The sequence below is a fragment of the Triticum urartu genome, chromosome 6 (assembly GCF_003073215.2).
Source record: "Triticum urartu cultivar G1812 chromosome 6, Tu2.1, whole genome shotgun sequence".
NCBI classification, from domain to species: domain Eukaryota; kingdom Viridiplantae; phylum Streptophyta; class Magnoliopsida; order Poales; family Poaceae; genus Triticum; species Triticum urartu.
Genome location: NC_053027.1, coordinates 136,138,870 through 136,156,214, shown reverse-complemented (window position 1 = coordinate 136,156,214; position 17,345 = coordinate 136,138,870). Strand labels below are relative to the sequence as shown.

Genomic DNA, 17,345 nt, shown 5'->3' with positions numbered 1-17,345 from the left:
ACATAGGGGGAGTGATGTTCTCTCAATGAACTCTCCCTCCCCCATTATGCATAAATCAATCAAGTCTTTCACATTAGCCATGTTTGATGGTACTTGTGCTTCAAAGACGAGTTTTGGTCATGGACCCAAGGATAATTCTTCATGGTGCCATACCAATTGACTCAAACATAGGTGGCTACGGCCACTGCCCTCTCTTTCGGAGAGGTGGTGTCTCGTGGTTGGTTCGTTTGTCGTGTGCCTTTCTGGTTTTGTGTGTTGCGTGGTCTTGTGGTGTCGTGTTGGCTCGGAGTGGTTTGTGCAAAGATCCAGTTTTTCGCGCTCGAAACGTGCATCTTCTTGAGCCCACGGTACTACCGCGTCTGGGCGCGGTACTACCGCTTTGGGAGGCATGGTACTACCACGCCACAGCACGGTACTACCGCTCTGGTGTGGTACCTCGGAAGTACCGCACCATGCGGTACTACCGTGTCTGGGCACGGTACTACCGCGCCGTTAAGGGCGCGTGGGGGTTATGACTCGGGCAGGGGAGTTCCAACTCCCCATACCCATTCATTGTCTCTCTCTCCACGTGTCTCCCTCTCAAGAACGGCGCCGGAGGCCCTCGCCGGATCTCCGTCTCCGGCCACTCTCCTCGGATTCCGACCGGTGGGATCGTTCCCCACCACTTCCTCTTGCCATGGACCAAGGTTTTTCCCCAAATCCCTCTTTTTTCTTGGTTGTTCTCTTGCTTCTAGGCTTTTGGGGAGAAACTTGTCGTTCTTGAGATTTTAGGCCAAATCTATGCAAGAGTAGGATGTAGGAGACTCGTGATGCGTAGGAAACATACTTGATATGCTGTCTTGTGGTAGCTTTGTCCAACCGTAGTACCGTCGTGGTTTCGCGGGCTTTCTCAGATTTGAACCCGTTCAGATCTGACGCGGTGCGGTACTACCGTGCCCGATGTGCGGTACTACCGCTCTTGCGGTACTACCGCCCGTCAGGTGCGGTACTACCGTATCGTGCGGTACTACCGCGCCGGCCGCGGTGCTAAGGTCGTACTACTGCTCCTACACCCGGTACTACCATGTCTTGCACGGTACTACCGCGTCTAAGAGCCGTACTACTCTCTTAGCTCCGCAGCTCTTGGCAGTACTACCGTAGGGATCAAATCTCTCTCTAGGCATTTATCATGTGTGCTTTCTACTTGTTTCACTTGCTTTGTTGTGGTCTTTGCATTAATCTCTCTTGGCTGTTGTGGGTGTTTTTGCGTTCTGTGTCTCAGGTGGTGGCTCTCGCCGTTCCAATCCCAGTCGTGACACTGGCTCCAAGCGTCTGCGCAACCCCCAAGATGAAGCCCCAGAGGGCTCCAATGCCCCCAAGCGCAATGTCAAGACCACTGCCAGCAAGCAAAAGGAACCGGCTAAGGGCATGGACGAGATTTCAACCACTGAGTATGTCGAGTGCCGGAAGATCAATCCCTATGTGAATCCTCGGGCTATCCTTAGAGGCACCGAGTTGTTCTGGACCAAGCAACAAGCTCTCATCTATCTGGATGTGATCAAGAACAAGTAGAATACCTTCGTGGATGTCAAGTGGATAGACATGCATCACCTGCGGAAAGACAAGTTTCGTGACTATTTTGGAGAGGCTCTGGACTTGGTGGAGCAGTTTGCTATTGAGCCGGTGATCTCCTTTCACCTTGACTATGACCCTGAGCTTATCTGTCAGTTCTTTGCCTCAGTGTACTTTCATCCCGGGGAGGAGCGGAGGATGACTTGGATGACCTGGATGACCAATGGCCGTCAGCTGTCTGCTACATGGAAAGGGTTCATGGATCTGCTGCACATTCCTGATGACGGGCTTCACACCCCCGTTGGCGTTCGCCCCCATGCCAATTCTGAGTCTGCCAACAAGAACCAGCTTCAGCCCTTCCTTGTTGAGAAGGTACTCCCCAATGGCAAGTCATCTTGGGTGTTGAACTCCTTTCTGGATATCATGCATCGCATCTTCCGCAACACTCTGTTCCCACGCATTGGCGACAAGGACAAGGTTCATGCATATCTAGTGGACATGTTGCTCTTGTGTGCAGAGGCACGTACTTCTCAGACTCAGCCACTTGATGTCTCACACATCATGTGGTGTGAACTTCGGTTTGCGGTGTTCACTCGCAAGGTACCTATCTATGGACCGTACCTGTTTCTGCTGCTCTCCACCACTTGGGAGAAGACGTATCCAGGTGATGAGTTCCTTGCTCCAGACTGGATTCGCCATGAGTCCATCAGCCTCCGCGTCAAGCCCAACTGGGCCAACACCACTACCCATGCTGAGGCATCTTCTGCTAGGAGGGCTGCTGGTGAGGGGGAGGCTGCTGCTGCTGAGACTGCTGCTGAGGACCGTGCTGCTAGGTCCACCACTTCTTCCTCTGAGCCGTCATGGGCCAAGAAGCTGAAGGACAAGATGAAGACTCTCTTCTGCATGCAGGCGAAGGGACAGTACAGGGCTCACGTGACTGACAAGGAGAGTCGCCGCCGTGACAAGAAGGTGATGAGGCTCTTTGGAGAGGATGTGTCTGGCGGGTCTGAGGACGTCATCACACCTGAGGCTGCCTGGATGTCAAAGCAGGGCTACAAGTGGACCAGTTCAGAGGATGACATCGAGGAGACTATCCCCGCCGCTGAGTCTGACGAGGAGCACGAGGAGCAGTGGGACGACTTCTCTGCCTGAGCCACCCCATGTGTGTAGGTGTCCTCTCTGCCTTTTTGGCGTCTCGATGCCAAAGGGGGAGAGAGTGTAGGGATTTGCGTTGTGTCGTGCTTGGTGTGTTTGTTTGCTTTGTCGTTTGGACCTCGTTTGCCTCGTTTGCTTTTGTTCGGTTTGTGCCTTCGAGACCTTTCCTCCATATGGTGTAAGACATATGCACTCTATCTATCTTAGTTATCTTATGTTTGTACTATCTTGTCTAGTGATAAATTTGCCTTGTCTCTATAATATAGGGGGAGCTCTGTTCCTAGTATTCGTGCTCATCTAGGTGGCACACATTTAGGGGGAGCCCGTCTATATTATAGAGAGGAGGGGTTTGCTTTTACTTAATAGTATTTTTCCTTGTGTAAATCCCGTTTTGTCATCAATCCACAAAAAGGGGGAGATTGTAAGGACATATTTATCCCTAAGTGTTTTGGTGATTGATGACAACGCATTTGCGGACTAATCATGTGCCATGAGTTTTCCAGACACTTCTTTGCTAGGCACAGGACGATTGGGTGCCCCTCGAAGACTGGCGAAGACGGCGTCTTTTACATTTCTTTTTGGTGGATTTGAGTCGTAGGAAAGCCGTACTATTAAGAGGGGGTCCGCGTTGGAAAGGTTTGGGTGGAATCATCACGTACACGTCTCCTTTTATCCCCTCCTTCTTCCTTGGAGCTTCCTCCGTTTTTCCTGCCTCCTTTGACTGGCTGCTATTGTGGTTGCGGTAGTACCGCTCCTGGATCAACGGTAGTACCATAGGCATCCACGGTAGTACCGCGCGGTGGCGTGGTAGTACGCTGGTGCTCACGGTAGTACCGCTCCCCTGGAGCTGCACTACCGATGCCCACCAGGCTAGTGCCGCCCCTTTGCGGTAGTAGGAGCGGATGTAATTTTTTACATCTGCACCTGTCGTGGTAGTACCGCTTTCGCCGTGCGGTAGTACCGCGCTATGCGGTCAGGCAGTAGTACCGCCCCTCGGCAGTACTACTGTGTCGGGTTTTTGCTACTTCCGTTTATTTGCGAAAGTAGGCATGGTAGTTTCCCTTCCCACTGGCTGGGACTTTTACGTTGCGGTAGTACCACATGGGGGCGCGGTAGTACCGCCCCCAGCTTGCGTCTATTTCTGTGCTAGGGTCGCGGCAATACCGTGGGACGGTACTGTTGTACCGCCCTGCCGTGCGGTAGTACCGCTTGGTTGCAAGCAGTAGTACCGCGTGGCCTTGCGGTAGTACCGCTGGCCAGGCGCGGTAGTACCGTTGGCCGCGGGCTGGTTGGTGGGTAACGGTTGGATCTTTTCCACACTATATAAAGGATCTCCTTCTTCCCCGTTGACTCACCTCTTCCACCATTAAAGCTCCATTATTGCTCCAAGCTCCATTTTCGCCCGATCTCACTCCCTAGCCAACCAAACTTGTTGATTTGCTCGGGAGTGGTTGAGAAGACCCCGATCTACACTTCCACCAAGAGATATTTGATTCCCCCCTACTAATCCCTTGCGGATCTTGTTACTCTTGGGTGTTTGAGCATCCTAGACGGTTGAGGTCACCGCGAAGCCATAGTCCATTGTGCTGAAGTTTCGTGGTGTCGTTGGGAGCCTCCAATTGAGTTGTGGAGATTGTCCCAACCTCGTTTGTAAAGGTTCGGTCGCCGCCTCCAAGGGCACCAATAGTGGAATCACGGCATCTCGCATTGTGTGAGGGCGTGGGGAGATTACGGTGGCCCTAGTGGCTTCTTGGGGAGAATTGTGCCTCCACACCGCTCCAACGAAGACGTACTTCCTCTCAAAGGGAAGGAACTTCGGCAACACATCCTCGTCTCCACCGTCTCCATTCTTGGTTATCTCGTGCCTTTACTTGTGTAGATTATTTGTTTCATATATCTTGCTTGCTTGTGTTCCTATTCGTGTTGCATCATATAGGTTGCTCATCTAGTTACATATCTAGACAACCTATTTTGATGCAAAGTTTAAATTGCTAAATAAAAGCTAAAAATTGTTAGTTGCCTATTCACCCCCCTTTAGTCAACCATATCGATCCTTTCAGCATTGATTCCCGCGGGAAATGAGGCGATGTGGACGACGAAGCGGCGCGTCGCTGACAGGACGGGTCCATCACAGTTCGCGCCAAAACGGTCCGTCCGGCGCCCCCAGGCGATCCCCAGCGCGCCCGGTTCGAGTTGGATACGTCGGCGTCAATTTCTGCCCAATCCGGCGGAAAACGGATTCCCGAAGGCGCGACTGAGCTATTTTTTCGGCGCCGGTGCCGAAAAAGTGTCCTGGGGTGTCTGTTGGGGACGCGGCTGGAAATGTTCTAATGTGAGGCGAGGAACGAGGAGTGACTAGGGCGCTGTCCGCGGACGCATCCCAGACATTGTGGGGCAAACTTTGTAAAGTCTGATTGTAGATGCTCTACGATATGTTTTTATTTTCTTCGAAGCAGAGAAGAGAGAACCCACCGGAGCTCGACACCCATGCACGGACGTCACTTCCTCTTTGCGTTGCCTCGCAATTTCGCGGTGACGAGGATCCTAAACCGTGGTCCCGCGTGTCTGGCCTGGATACGGCCGGTCGAGTGGCAGAGCCGTAGATATCCCCGAAGAAGGCGCCCCAGAGACGAGCCGAACCGCTTTCCACGCCCGACTTCACTCCTTCCAGCCAGCCAGCCACCTTTCTTTTCCTTTGGTTTTTTTCTATCCGATTGATCGATCGACCGCCGAAAAGAGCTTTTTCTCTCTATAGCGTTCCGCCTCACCGCGGCATCTCCCCTCTAAAAGGAAGCACCGGACGCCGACGCCACGTACCGGAGCACCCACCAGACTCCTCCTCCGCAGCTCTGCTCAGCTCACCTCAGCTCCCTCCCCCTCTCCGCAGCGGCAGCGCAGCGAGCGAGCGAGCGACCGGCGATGAAGAAGTGCGCGTCGGAGCTGGAGCTCGAGGCCTTCATCCGCGGGCGGGGGCTCGGCGCCGAGCAGAAGCCCGGCACCGCCGCCGTGGGCACCGCCAACGGGCCCTACGGCCTCTTCTCCGCCGCCGACCTCTCCGGCGCCTTCGGCTTCGCCGACGCGGTGAGTCCGTCGCCCTCGATCGATCTCCTCCTGTTAACGTAGCGCAGCAGAGGAGCTGATGAAACTGTGGCGCGTACTGCATAGCACGGAATTTTTGGATGCTTATGGCATGGCATGTTCTGAATTTCTGATGATCATACGCGACATATGCATATATTTTTTCCCCTTGATGGCATGAGATGGTGCTTGCATCATTCCTGCCGACTAGAATTAATTGAACCACCTGCGGCTTGTGGGTGAGATGCGGGCCATGCGATGCGACCTAGCCTTTCCTCTTGGCAACATGCACGCTTAACATCCTTGAGAAAGAAATCATATCTATTTAAAAAAATAACTATATTTTGGAGGTGGACGAAAGATTCCCATATGCCAAAGTTAGGAGTGTGTGTGTGTGTGTTCAGTCTTTCTTTTCTTTCATTCGAATTTCGGTCATCAACTGAAATCAGTGGCTTCTATGGTGATTTTGGCTTTTTCAATTCGGCCAACACCAAAAGTTGTGTTCGAATTTGACTGAAATTCAACCAAAAAATTATCAAATTTTGTCAAACATCTGAATTCTATGTAGTACTAGAAGATGCAAACGAACAATACAGCTTTGCTATGCATGATATGTTCTGATGTAGAGCTCCACTTGGGCGATTGTTTTCACTGTACTGAATTTCTTTCGTTTTTTCCCAACTAAGCAGACCCTGAATGGAACAATTCAGAATCACTTGTGGTCTCAGTCCCCGAACCTCGGCGCACGGCATCCCGCGGTCTCCACGACAATCGAGTCGCAGTCGTCAATCTATGGTAAATGCATCCAACATAGTTCCTCTTCCACAGTTTTCAGTGAGTTCATATGATTGTGTTTAGAAGAAGAATGGTTCATTGTTGTGTGCCATGGTTTTCAGTACTAAACTGCACACTGAATCACATGATATTCAGATTTTTGGGCAGACATAGTAGGTGCTGTTGCGTCTAAACCGGGCTTGGTTACAACACATGACTAGACGACTAGTGTGTCTTGCTCATGCTCTGTTGAATTCTCTATCTATGCAGCAGCGGCGAGTCCCACGTCGGCGACCAATCTAAGCATCAAAGAGAGCCAAGCTTTCGGAGGCACGAGCGGCTCGGACTCCGACAGCGAGTCGATGTTCGACGACGGTGGCTTGTGCGACAACGGCACGAACCCAACAGACGTGAAAAGGATGAGACGGTACATCAACAACCATGAACCATTATGCCTTTTTTTTCCCCTTGTGTTCTTCATTCACTGCTCAAATCATAAACCCTTGTTTGCCAATTACTACAGGATGGTGTCGAACCGAGAGTCGGCCCGACGGTCGAGGAAGAGGAAGCAAGCTCACTTGGTTGAGCTGGAGACGCAGGTAAGATAGGCTACGGCGTGCGTACTGACTAGGAGTAATTTTCAAGGTTCAGTTGAGTTCATTATGGCTTGTGGGTGACTGGACTGCAGGTTGATCAGCTCCGGGGTGACAACGCGTCGATCTTCAAGCAGCTGACGGACGCGAACCAGCAGTTCACGACGGCGGTCACGGACAACCGGATCCTCAAGTCGGACGTGGAGGCGCTGCGGGTGAAGGTGAAGCTGGCGGAGGACATGGTGGCGCGCGGCGCGATGTCGTGCGGACTGGGCCACCTGGGTCTGTCCCCGGCGGCGCTGAACCCGTGCCGCGTCCCGGACGTGCTGGCCGGGCTGGACTTCCTCCCCGGCGGCCCCGACGACGCCTGCTTCGGGAGCCTGTCCCCGGCCGAGCAGGTGCAGAGCTCGCCGATGCAGAGCATGGCCAGCCTGGAGAGCCTCGAGCACAGCAGCAGGATGCAGCACGGCGGCGGCAGCGACGCCGTCGACGTCTGGGGCTGGGACTCCAGCTCCAACGGCGCCATGTCCAAGTGAAGCCATGCACGTCCCTCCCTGCCCGCGTACCTACCTACGTACATCAAAGTGTTTGAGCTGATGAAAACTCTTGATGGACTTGAGTTTTTCAGAGTCCTCTCGTGTCGCGTCAGTCGGTAATAACTCTGCGTCTTCGCCGTGCCTATAGCTATGTAATAGAACTTTCTACCCAGAGTACATGTAATGGTGAGACCATGTCAGTTAACTGTGATCTGTCAGTCGGCGGTAAGCTTCATCATTTACAGATTACACACGGTGCACTTCCCTTCCCGCCATTTCATTTACAGGTTACGGTAGGTTGTTTTGGATGGACGGCTCGTCGTCCCTTCCCGCCATTTCTGCCTCGCGTTCTCTGTCATCCATCTCGGCCACCAGCTCGCGGTACGCCGCGGAGGCCAGGCCGGCGGCCTCGGCGATGGCGCCCAGCGCCGCCGCCAGCCCGACGCAGACCCTCCGCTTCCCTTCCTCCTCGTTCGGCGGCTCCTCCTCGGCGCTGCTGTTGCGGCGCCGCGCGGCCGTCGCGATAGCCGCCGCCTCGGCCGCGACGCCCTCTACGGCCCGGATCGCCGCGTCCACGTCCACGGCCTCGACCGCGCGGGCCCAGGCCACGATCAGCCGCGGCATGTCCTCGCCGTCCTTGACGCAGCTCCGCGCCCAGCCCCAGAGCGCCGCCGCGTACCCGCGCTGCGACTCGGCCCAGGCCTCCAGCGCCGCGCGCCAGCCGCGGAGCTCCGTCGCCAGCGCGCCCGCCGCCGTGGCCGCGCGCGTCGGCCCCGGCGGCGGCGGCGGGCCCCTGATGCCTCCCTCCGCCCCGGCGGCCGAGGAGGAGAGGAGCGCGCTCGCCTCGTCCGCCGTGCGCTTCATCACCCGGTGCGCGTCGCCGATCACGCGCCACATCCTTGCCAGCCTGAACAGCACAGCGACGCCGACGAGAAACATCGATCAAACACTTGCGGCGTCACCATTGTCCGGGGAACCGATCGAGCACGCCATAATAAACACACGTACCCTCGGATGAGCTCGGCGAGCTGCGGCAGCAGCTCATCGTCGCGGACGGCGACGATCCGCCGGGACACGGCGTCGACGGAGGCGAGGGAGATGTTGAGCTTGGTCCGGAGGTCCCTGATGGCGGCCCTGGTCCTCTCGATCGCGAACGGCTCCGCGCCGTTGGCGTCCTGGCTCCTCAGCTGCGCCACCTTCTTCTCGTACGACAGCCGGACGCGCTCCCCTGCCTGGAAATACATTTCATATCACAACTTCATCCTAACTGGTTCTGAACTTATGATCATTCTACGAGAGTTGGAGTTGAATTCGAAGAGAAGCGCGTGTGATCGGTCGAACGTACCCTGACTTCCTCGTAGAGCTTCTTCTCCCACGCGTAGAGCCTGTCGAGGCTCTCCTTGTGGCTCTGGAAGAGTTGGAATGGCTCCGGCGAAGGTTCACGGGCGCCGACTTGCTCGCCGCCGTCGTCCCCCTCGACGTCCCCTCTCGGAGCAGGTGGTCGAACTGTCTATGTACAAGACGGCAATGATCAATGCTACAGCTCTATGGCATGTTCTGAATAATTCACATTGTTCTAGTCTGAAGAATAGAAAAGCAATTGACATGACAGGGTATAATTCAGAAGTTCAGGCTTGAGGTAGGGGAAGAGGTTTTGCATGACTGATGACTGTACCTTTCTTCTGGTAGGGGACGACCTCCAGCAGCACCGAGACCTCGCCGGCGGTTTCGGCGACCTTCGAGAAATGGCCCTTGATGTCCCTCATGGCCTCCGCCACGCTCGCCGGCGGCCTGTCGACGAACACCGTGAATCGGCCGGGGGTGCTCTGCTGCTCGACCTCGGCGCTCGCCCGCACCCTCAGCTTGTTGCTCACACCCGCCACCTTCTTCTTTTCTTTTCGCTCCCTTGGCTCCACTACCACCTGCGCTGCCTCTGCCTGCTCATGACCAGGCGCCTCCTCCTCCTCTGATTCGCCTTCTCCATTGCTGCCATCCTCGCTTATTTCTTCCAGCTCCGGCATCTCACCATCTTCTTGATCAGCATTCGCCTCTTGGACGCCGTGATTTACATAGCCCACGCGATCGGTCGGCAGCGAAGAGAAGGGGTCGACCCAGAACACGTCCCACGCCGACGGCAGGTGCGACGGCGAGGAAACCGGCACGTCGTTCGCCGGAGGGCGGAAGAGCCGGGGATCCACGCCGAAGAACCCGTCAACCACGGCGGCCTCGGCAGCTCCAGCCTCGCCGTCCCACCGCCCTACCAGCGGGTGCACGGGCGCCCCTCCTTGCCTCAGGCGGTTGACGACGAGGAGGACGGCCCTCTTCTCCGGCGAGCACGGGCGGTGGGTGCACTGCGCGGACGTGTCCTGCAGGAAGTAGAGGTGCTCGTCCTCGGCGAGGCAGTAGAAGAGCGCGAGCGAGACGCGGCGGAGCGACTGGAGGTAGGCGACGTGGGAGGAGGCCAGGAGGTCCCGCTGCGCGATCGCCTTCTTGACGAAGCTCCGGCGGTCGTGGCACGCCTTCACGGCCTCCTCCTCGTCGAGCTTCTTCGACGAGGAGCAGCCCATCGGTCCCGGCAGGCCAGATTGCTTGCTGCTGCCGTTGGGTCGGTCGGTACGAGGACGAGAGGCGGACGTGATTACTGTCTCGTTCTGTTTACGTGTTCTTGTAGTAGGGATCAGTACGTCTTGAGATGCTTTGGTTGCGTTGGGTCTGTGCAAGAAACGAAGAATTCCCTGGGGAGGTGAACTGAAGCTGAGGGAAACATGGAAGAGCTCAGGCTTGCAAAGAATCTCTCGCTGACAAGAAATGGTCGTAACGCTTCACACGCTGTGCTTCTTTATTGATAGATAGACTGGCGAAAGTTGCATCTTAGCATTGCTTCTTGGCTCAGACCGATGAAAGGAAGAATCTCCAATGGAGATACAATAATCTTCCATGTCTAGAATCTTATCGAAACTTTGCACACAAAGAAAAACCCAACCACTTCTTAAAGCTCGATATATCTAAGGCCTTCGACTCAGTTGATTGGGCGTACCTGTTTGAGGTGTTGCAAGCTCTGGGTTTTGGCCAGAATATGCGCGACTGGATTTCTTTGTTCCTGTCATCCTTGACCTCTAGCGTTTTGCTTAACGAGATTCCGCCCCCATTCCACCATGCTTGAGAGCTTCGTCATGTCGACCCGCTTTCACCCATGCTTTTCATCCTCACCATTGACCCACTGCTGCAACAGATACACAACATGGCTACAGAAATGGGGGTTCTTAAGCTTGTTTAGCCTCGTAATGCTAGACTAAGAACTCCTTTGTACGTAGATGATGCTGGAATGTTTGCCACCCAAACAAGGAGAAGTTATCAGCCATCCGCCACATCCTTGATGTTTTCGCCGATGCCATTAGTCTAAGAACGACCATCAGCAAGATTGAAGTATTTCCTATTCGTTGCGAGCACATTGACCTAGCTGACACCCTCTCGATCTTCCCAGCTAAGATGTCCGCTTTCCCCGGCAAATACCTCGATCCCCCCTGCACATTCAACGCCCCCGGAAGGTGGAATTGCAACCTCTCATCGGCAAGTTTAGTGCTCACATTCATGGCTAGAGGGGAAGAAACCTAACGTGGGCTGGCTGGGTCGATCTGACAAAGTCGGTTCTCATTGCTACTACTCGGTGGTCATCCTGCATCCCATATGGGCACTCAAAGATGGAAAAGTTGGCCAGGAATTTTAATTGACATGTTGATGATAGTGAAAACGCCAGTGGTGGGTGTTCCTTGGTGAACTAGAAGATGGTGTGTACCCCTAAAATCTTGGGTGGTCTTGGGGTGGTTGATCTGGAACGCTTCGACCAGGCGTTGCGTTTGAGGTAGCCTTGGAGTCCGGGCTAAAGTTGCCTAATGGCTCGATATTTTGTCACTTTTATAAGAGGGTTTTGGTGTGGTTTTCGAAGGGTTTTCGATATTTCTAGGTCTTTCTAACGCTAATTGATAACCCACAAGTATAGGGGATCAATTGTAGCCTCTTTCGATAAGTAAGAGTGTCGAACCCAATGAGGAGCTAAAGGTAGAACAAATATTCCCTCAAGTTCTATCAACCACCGATACAACTCTATGCACGTTTGACATTTGCTTTACCGAAAACAAGTATGAAACTATTTTGCAAGGATAAAACTATGAGTACTTTGCGAGAATAAAAATACGGATAAATTGCAAGGTAATAAAAGTGGAAAGCTTTTGTCAATAAGAAAGTTATTTGTCCCTAGGCAATCGATAACTAGAACGGTGATCATTATTGCAATTTTATTTGAGGGAGAGGCATAAGCTAACATACTTTCTCTTCTTGGATCATATGCACTTATGATTGAAACTCTAGCAAGCATCCGCAACTACTAAAGATCATTAAGGTAAAACCCAACCATAGCATTATAAGGCATCAAGTCCTCTTTACTCCCATACACAATTACTCGGGTCTGTGCTTCTATCACTCACGCCACCCACCATAAGCAAATCATGAACATATTGCAAACCCTACAACGGGGATCCCTCACGCTTGCGCGGCACGGAGAGCACCATAGGACAGCACCAATAATAAAACATGCAACTGAAACCAATCACGATCATCAATTAACCCATAGGACAAAACAGATCTACTCAAACATCATAGGATAGCCATACATCATTGGGAAATAATATATAGCGTTGAGTGTCGGAGTCAAAACCGGCAGATCTCGGGTAGGGGGTCCCAAATTATGCGTCTAAGGTCGATGGTAACAGGAGACAAGGGACACGATGTTTACCCAGGTTTGGGCCCTCACTATGGAGATAATACCCTAACTTCCTGTTTGATTGATCTTGATGAATATGAGTATTACAAGAGTTGATCTATGATGTCTACTACATAACCTTCTTCTTGTAGGCGTTGTTGGTGTTGGAAATATGCCCTAGAGGCAATAATAAAAGCATTATTATTATATTTCTGTGTTCATGATAATTGTCTTTTCATGCTATAACTGTATTATCCGGAAATCGTAATACACGTGTGAATACATAGACCATAATACGTCCCTAGTAAGCCTCTAGTTGACTAGCTCGTTGATCAACAGATAGTCATGATTTCCTGGCTATGGACATTGGATGTCATTGATAACGGGATCACATCATTAGGAGAATGATGTGATGGACAAGACCCAATCCTAAGCATAGCACAAAGATCGTGTAGTTCGTTTGCTAGAGCTTTTCCAAATGTCAAGTATCTTTTCCTTTGACCATGAGATCGTGTAACTCCCGGATACCGTAGGAGTGCTTTGGGTGTATCAAACGTCACAACGTAACTGGGTGACTATAAAGGTGCATTACAGGTATCTCCGAAAGTGTCTGTTGGGTTGACACGGATCGAGACTGGGATTTGTCACTCCATATAACGGAGAGGTATCACTGGGCCCACTCGGTAATGCATCATCATTATGAGCTCAAGGTGACCAAGTGGTTGATCACGGGATCATGCATTACGGTACGAGTAAAGTGACTTGCCGGTAACGAGATTGAACAAGGTATTGGGATACCGACGATCGAGTCTCGGGCAAGTAACATACCGATTGACAAAGGGAATTGTATACGGGGTTGATTAATCCTCGACATCGTGGTTCATCCGATGAGATCATCGTGGAGCATGTGGGAGCCATCATGGGTATCCAGATCCCGCTGTTGGTTATTGACCGGAGAGTCATCTCGGTCATGTATGCTTGTCTCCCGAACCCGTAGGGTCTACACACTTAAGGTTCGGTGACGCTAGGGTTATGAAGATATGTATATGCAGTAATCCGAATGTTGTTCGGAGTCCCGGATGAGATCCCGGACGTCACGAGGAGTTCCGGAATGGTCCGGAGGTAAAGAATTATATATAGGAAGTGCTGTTTCGGGCATCGGGACAAGTTTCGGGGTTATCGGTATTGTACCGGGACCACCGGAGGGGTCCCGTGGGCCCACCGGGTGGGCCCACCTGTCCCGGGGGGCCACATGGGCTGTAGGGGGTGCGCCTTGGCCTACATGGGCCAAGGGCACCAGCCCTACTAGGCCCATGCGCCTAGGGTTTCCACCAAGGAGGAGTCCAAGTGGTGGAAGGCACCCCGAGGTGCCTTGGGGGGGAGGGAAACCCTCCCCTGGCCGCCGCACCTAGGAGATTGGATCTCCTAGGCTGCGCACCACCCCCCCTTGGCCCTCCTATATATATTGGGGGAGAGGAGGGATTTCAGACCGCACCCCCTGGCGCCTCCCTCTCTCCCCGTTACGTCTCTCTCTCGTAGTATAGGCGAAGCCCTGCTACTGTGACGCCCTGCATCCACCACCACGCCGTCGTGCTGCTGGATCTTCATCAACCTCTCTTCCCCCCTTGCTGGATCAAGAAAGGAGGAGACGTCATCCGTTCCGTACATGTGTTGAACGCGGAGGCACCGTCCGTTCGGTGCTAAGATCATCGGTGATTTGAATCACGTCGTGTTCGACTACATCATCCCCGTTCTTTGAACGCTTCCGCTCGCGATCTACAAGGTATGTAGATGCATCTAATCACTCGTTGCTAGATGAACTCCTAGATGGATCTTGGTGAAACCGTAGGAAAATTTTTGTTTTCTGCAACGTTCCCCAACAGTTGGGCCTCCAAGTGCAGAGGTTTGTAAGACAGTAGCAAATTTCCCTCAAGTGGATGACCTAAGGTTTATCAATCCGTGGGAGGCGTAGGATGAAGATGGTCTCTCTCAAGCAACCCTGCAACCAAATAACAACGAGTCTCTTGTGTCCCCAACGCACCCAATACAATTGTAAATTGTATATGTGCACTAGTTCGGCGAACAGATGGTGATACAAGTGCAATATGGATAGTAGATAATGGTTTTTGTAATCTGAAAATATAAAAACAGCAAGGTAACTAATGATAAAAGTGAGCACAAACGGTATTGCAACACGTTGAAACAAGGCCTAGGGTTCATACTTTCACTAGTGCAAATTCTCAAAACAATAATAACATAATTGGATCATATAACTATCCCTCAACATGCAACAAAGAGTCACTCCAAAGTCACTAATAGCGGAGGACAAACGAAGAGATTATGGTAGGGTACGAAACCACCTCAAAGTTATCCTTTCTGATCGATCTATTCAAGAGTCCATAGTAAAATAACATGAAGCTATTCTTTCCGCTCAATCTATCATAGAGTTCGTACTAGAATAACACCTTAAGACACAAATCAACCAAAACCCTAATGCCACCTAGATACTCCAATGTCACCTCAAGTATCCGTGGGTATGATTATACGTATGCATCACACAATCTCAAATTCATCTATTCAACCAACACAAAGAACTTCAAAGAGTGCCCCAAAGTTTCTACCGGAGAGTCAAGACGAAAACGTGTGCCAACCCCTATGCGTAAGTTCACGAGGTCACAGAACTCGCAAGTTGGTCACCAAAACATACATCAAGTGGATCACAAATCCTTAAAGACTCAATCCGATAAGAGAACTTCAAAGGAAAAACTCAATTCATCACAAGAGAGTAGAGGGGGAGAAACATCATAAGATCCAACTATAATAGCAAAGCTCGCGATACATCAAGATTGTATCACCTCAAGAACACGAGAGAGAGATCAAACACATATCTACTGGTACATACCCTCAGCCCCGAGGGAGAACTACTCCCTCCTCGTCATGGAGAGCGCCGAGATGATGAAGATGGCCACCGGAGAGGGATCCCCCCCTCCGGCAGGGTGCCGGAACGGGTCTAGATTGGTTTTCGGTGGCTACGGAGGCTTCTGGCGGCTGATGAATGATGAATGATCTATATGTGATGTATGAGATGTTCATGCTATTGTAATAGGAATCACAACTTACATGTCGATGAGTATGACGGTGACAGGATGATCATGGAGCCCCAAGATGGAGATCAAAGGAGCTATGTGATATTGGCCATATCATGTCACTATTATTATTTGATTGCATGTGATGTTTATCATGTTTTGCATCTTGTTTGCTTAGAACGACGGTAGTAAATAAGATGATCCCTCATAATAATTTCAAGAAAGTGTTCCCCCTAACTGTGCACCGTTGCTACAGTTCATCGTTTCGAAGCACCACGTGATGATCGGGTGTGATAGATCCTTACGTTCACATACAACGGGTGTAAGACAGATTTACACACTCAATACACTTAGGTTGACTTGACGAGCCTAGCATGTGCATAGACATGGCCTCGGAACACAGAAGACCGAAAGGTCGAGCATGAGTCGTATAGAAGATACGATCAACATGAAGATGTTCACCGACGTTGACTAGTCCGTGTCACGTGATGATCGGACACGGCCTAGCCAACTCGGATCATGTTATACTTAGATGACTAGAAGAGGGATGTCTATCTAAGTGGGAGTTCATTAATAATTTGATTAGATGAACTTAATTATCATGAACTTAGTCTAAAATCTTTACAATATGTCTTGTAGATCAAATGGCCAACGTTGTATTCAATTTCAACACGTTCCTAGAGAAAACCAAGCTGAAAGACGATGGCAGCAACTATACGGACTGGGTCCGGAACCTGAGGATCATCCTCATAGCTGCCAAGAAAGATTATGTCCTACAAGCACCGCTAGGTGATCCACCCGTCCCACAGAACCAAGACGTTATGAACGCTTGGCAGACACGTGCCGATGACTACTCCCTCGTTCAGTGCGGCATGCTTTACAGCCTAGAGCTGGGGCTCCAAAAGCATTTTGAGAGACATGGAGCATATGAGATGTTCGAAGAGCTGAAAATGGTTTTCCAAGCTCATGCCCGGGTCGAGAGATATGAAGTCTCTGACAAACTCTTCAGCTGTAAGATGGAGGAAAATAGTTCTGTCAGTGAGCACATACTCACTATGTCTGGGTTATGTAACCGCTTGACTCAGCTGTGAGTTAATCTCCCGGATGATGCGGTCATTGACAGAATCCTCCAGTCGCTTCCACCAAGCTACAAGAGCTTTGTGATGAACTTCAATATGCAGGGGATGGAAAAGACCATTCCTGAAGTATTTGCAATGCTGAAATCAGCAGAGGTAGAAGTCAAGAAGGAACATCAAGTGTTGATGGTCAATAAAACCACTAAGTTCAAGAAGGGCAAGGGTAAAAAGAACTTTGAGAAGGACGGCAAGGAAGTTGCCGCGCCCGGCAAGCAAGCTGCTGGGAAGAAGAAGTCAAAGTATGGACCCAAGCCTGAGACGGAGTGCTTTTATTGCAAAGGGAAGGGTCACTGGAAGCGGAACTGCCCCAAATACTTAGCGGACAAGAAGGCCGGCAAAACAAAAGGTATATGTGATATACATGTAATTGATGTGTACCTTACCAGTACTCGAAGTAACTCCTGGGTATTTGATACCGGTGCCGTTGCTCATATTTGTAACTCACAGCAGGAGCTGCAGAATAAACAGAGACTGGCAAAGGACGAGGTGACGATGCGCGTCGGGAATGGTTCCAAGGTCGATGTGATCGCCGTCGGCACACTACCTCTACATTTACCTACGGGATTAGTTATAAACCTCAATAATTGTTATTTCGTGCCAAGTTTGAGCATGAACATTGTATCGGGATCTCGTTTAATACGAGATGGCTACTCATTTAAATCTGAGAATAATGGTTG

General features: G+C 51.5%; 2 protein-coding genes across 3 annotated transcripts; one reads left to right on the top strand and one right to left on the bottom strand.

Annotated features, from left to right (window-relative positions):
- The first annotated feature begins 5,421 nt into the window (after positions 1-5,421).
- Positions 5,422-7,936, top strand: LOC125517273 (bZIP transcription factor RISBZ4-like). 2 transcript variants are annotated; one of them, XM_048682456.1, is made up of 5 exons: positions 5,422-5,787; positions 6,474-6,579; positions 6,832-6,985; positions 7,082-7,157; positions 7,247-7,936. In XM_048682456.1, exons 1-5 carry the CDS (start codon positions 5,626-5,628, stop codon positions 7,685-7,687), a joined length of 939 nt encoding a protein of 312 aa, XP_048538413.1. In that variant the 5' UTR covers positions 5,422-5,625; the 3' UTR covers positions 7,688-7,936. The 2 variants fall into 2 exon arrangements, with proteins under 2 accessions (XP_048538413.1, XP_048538412.1); XM_048682455.1 differs by having other exon boundaries at positions 5,425-5,787; positions 6,829-6,985.
- Positions 7,883-10,361, bottom strand: LOC125517272 (protein ALTERED PHOSPHATE STARVATION RESPONSE 1-like). Its single transcript, XM_048682453.1, has 4 exons — positions 9,363-10,361; positions 9,033-9,193; positions 8,696-8,919; positions 7,883-8,594 (listed from the first exon to the last, which is right to left on the bottom strand). Exons 1-4 carry the CDS (start codon positions 10,252-10,254, stop codon positions 7,976-7,978), a joined length of 1,896 nt encoding a protein of 631 aa, XP_048538410.1. The 5' UTR covers positions 10,255-10,361; the 3' UTR covers positions 7,883-7,975.
- Positions 10,362-17,345: the final 6,984 nt, after the last annotated feature.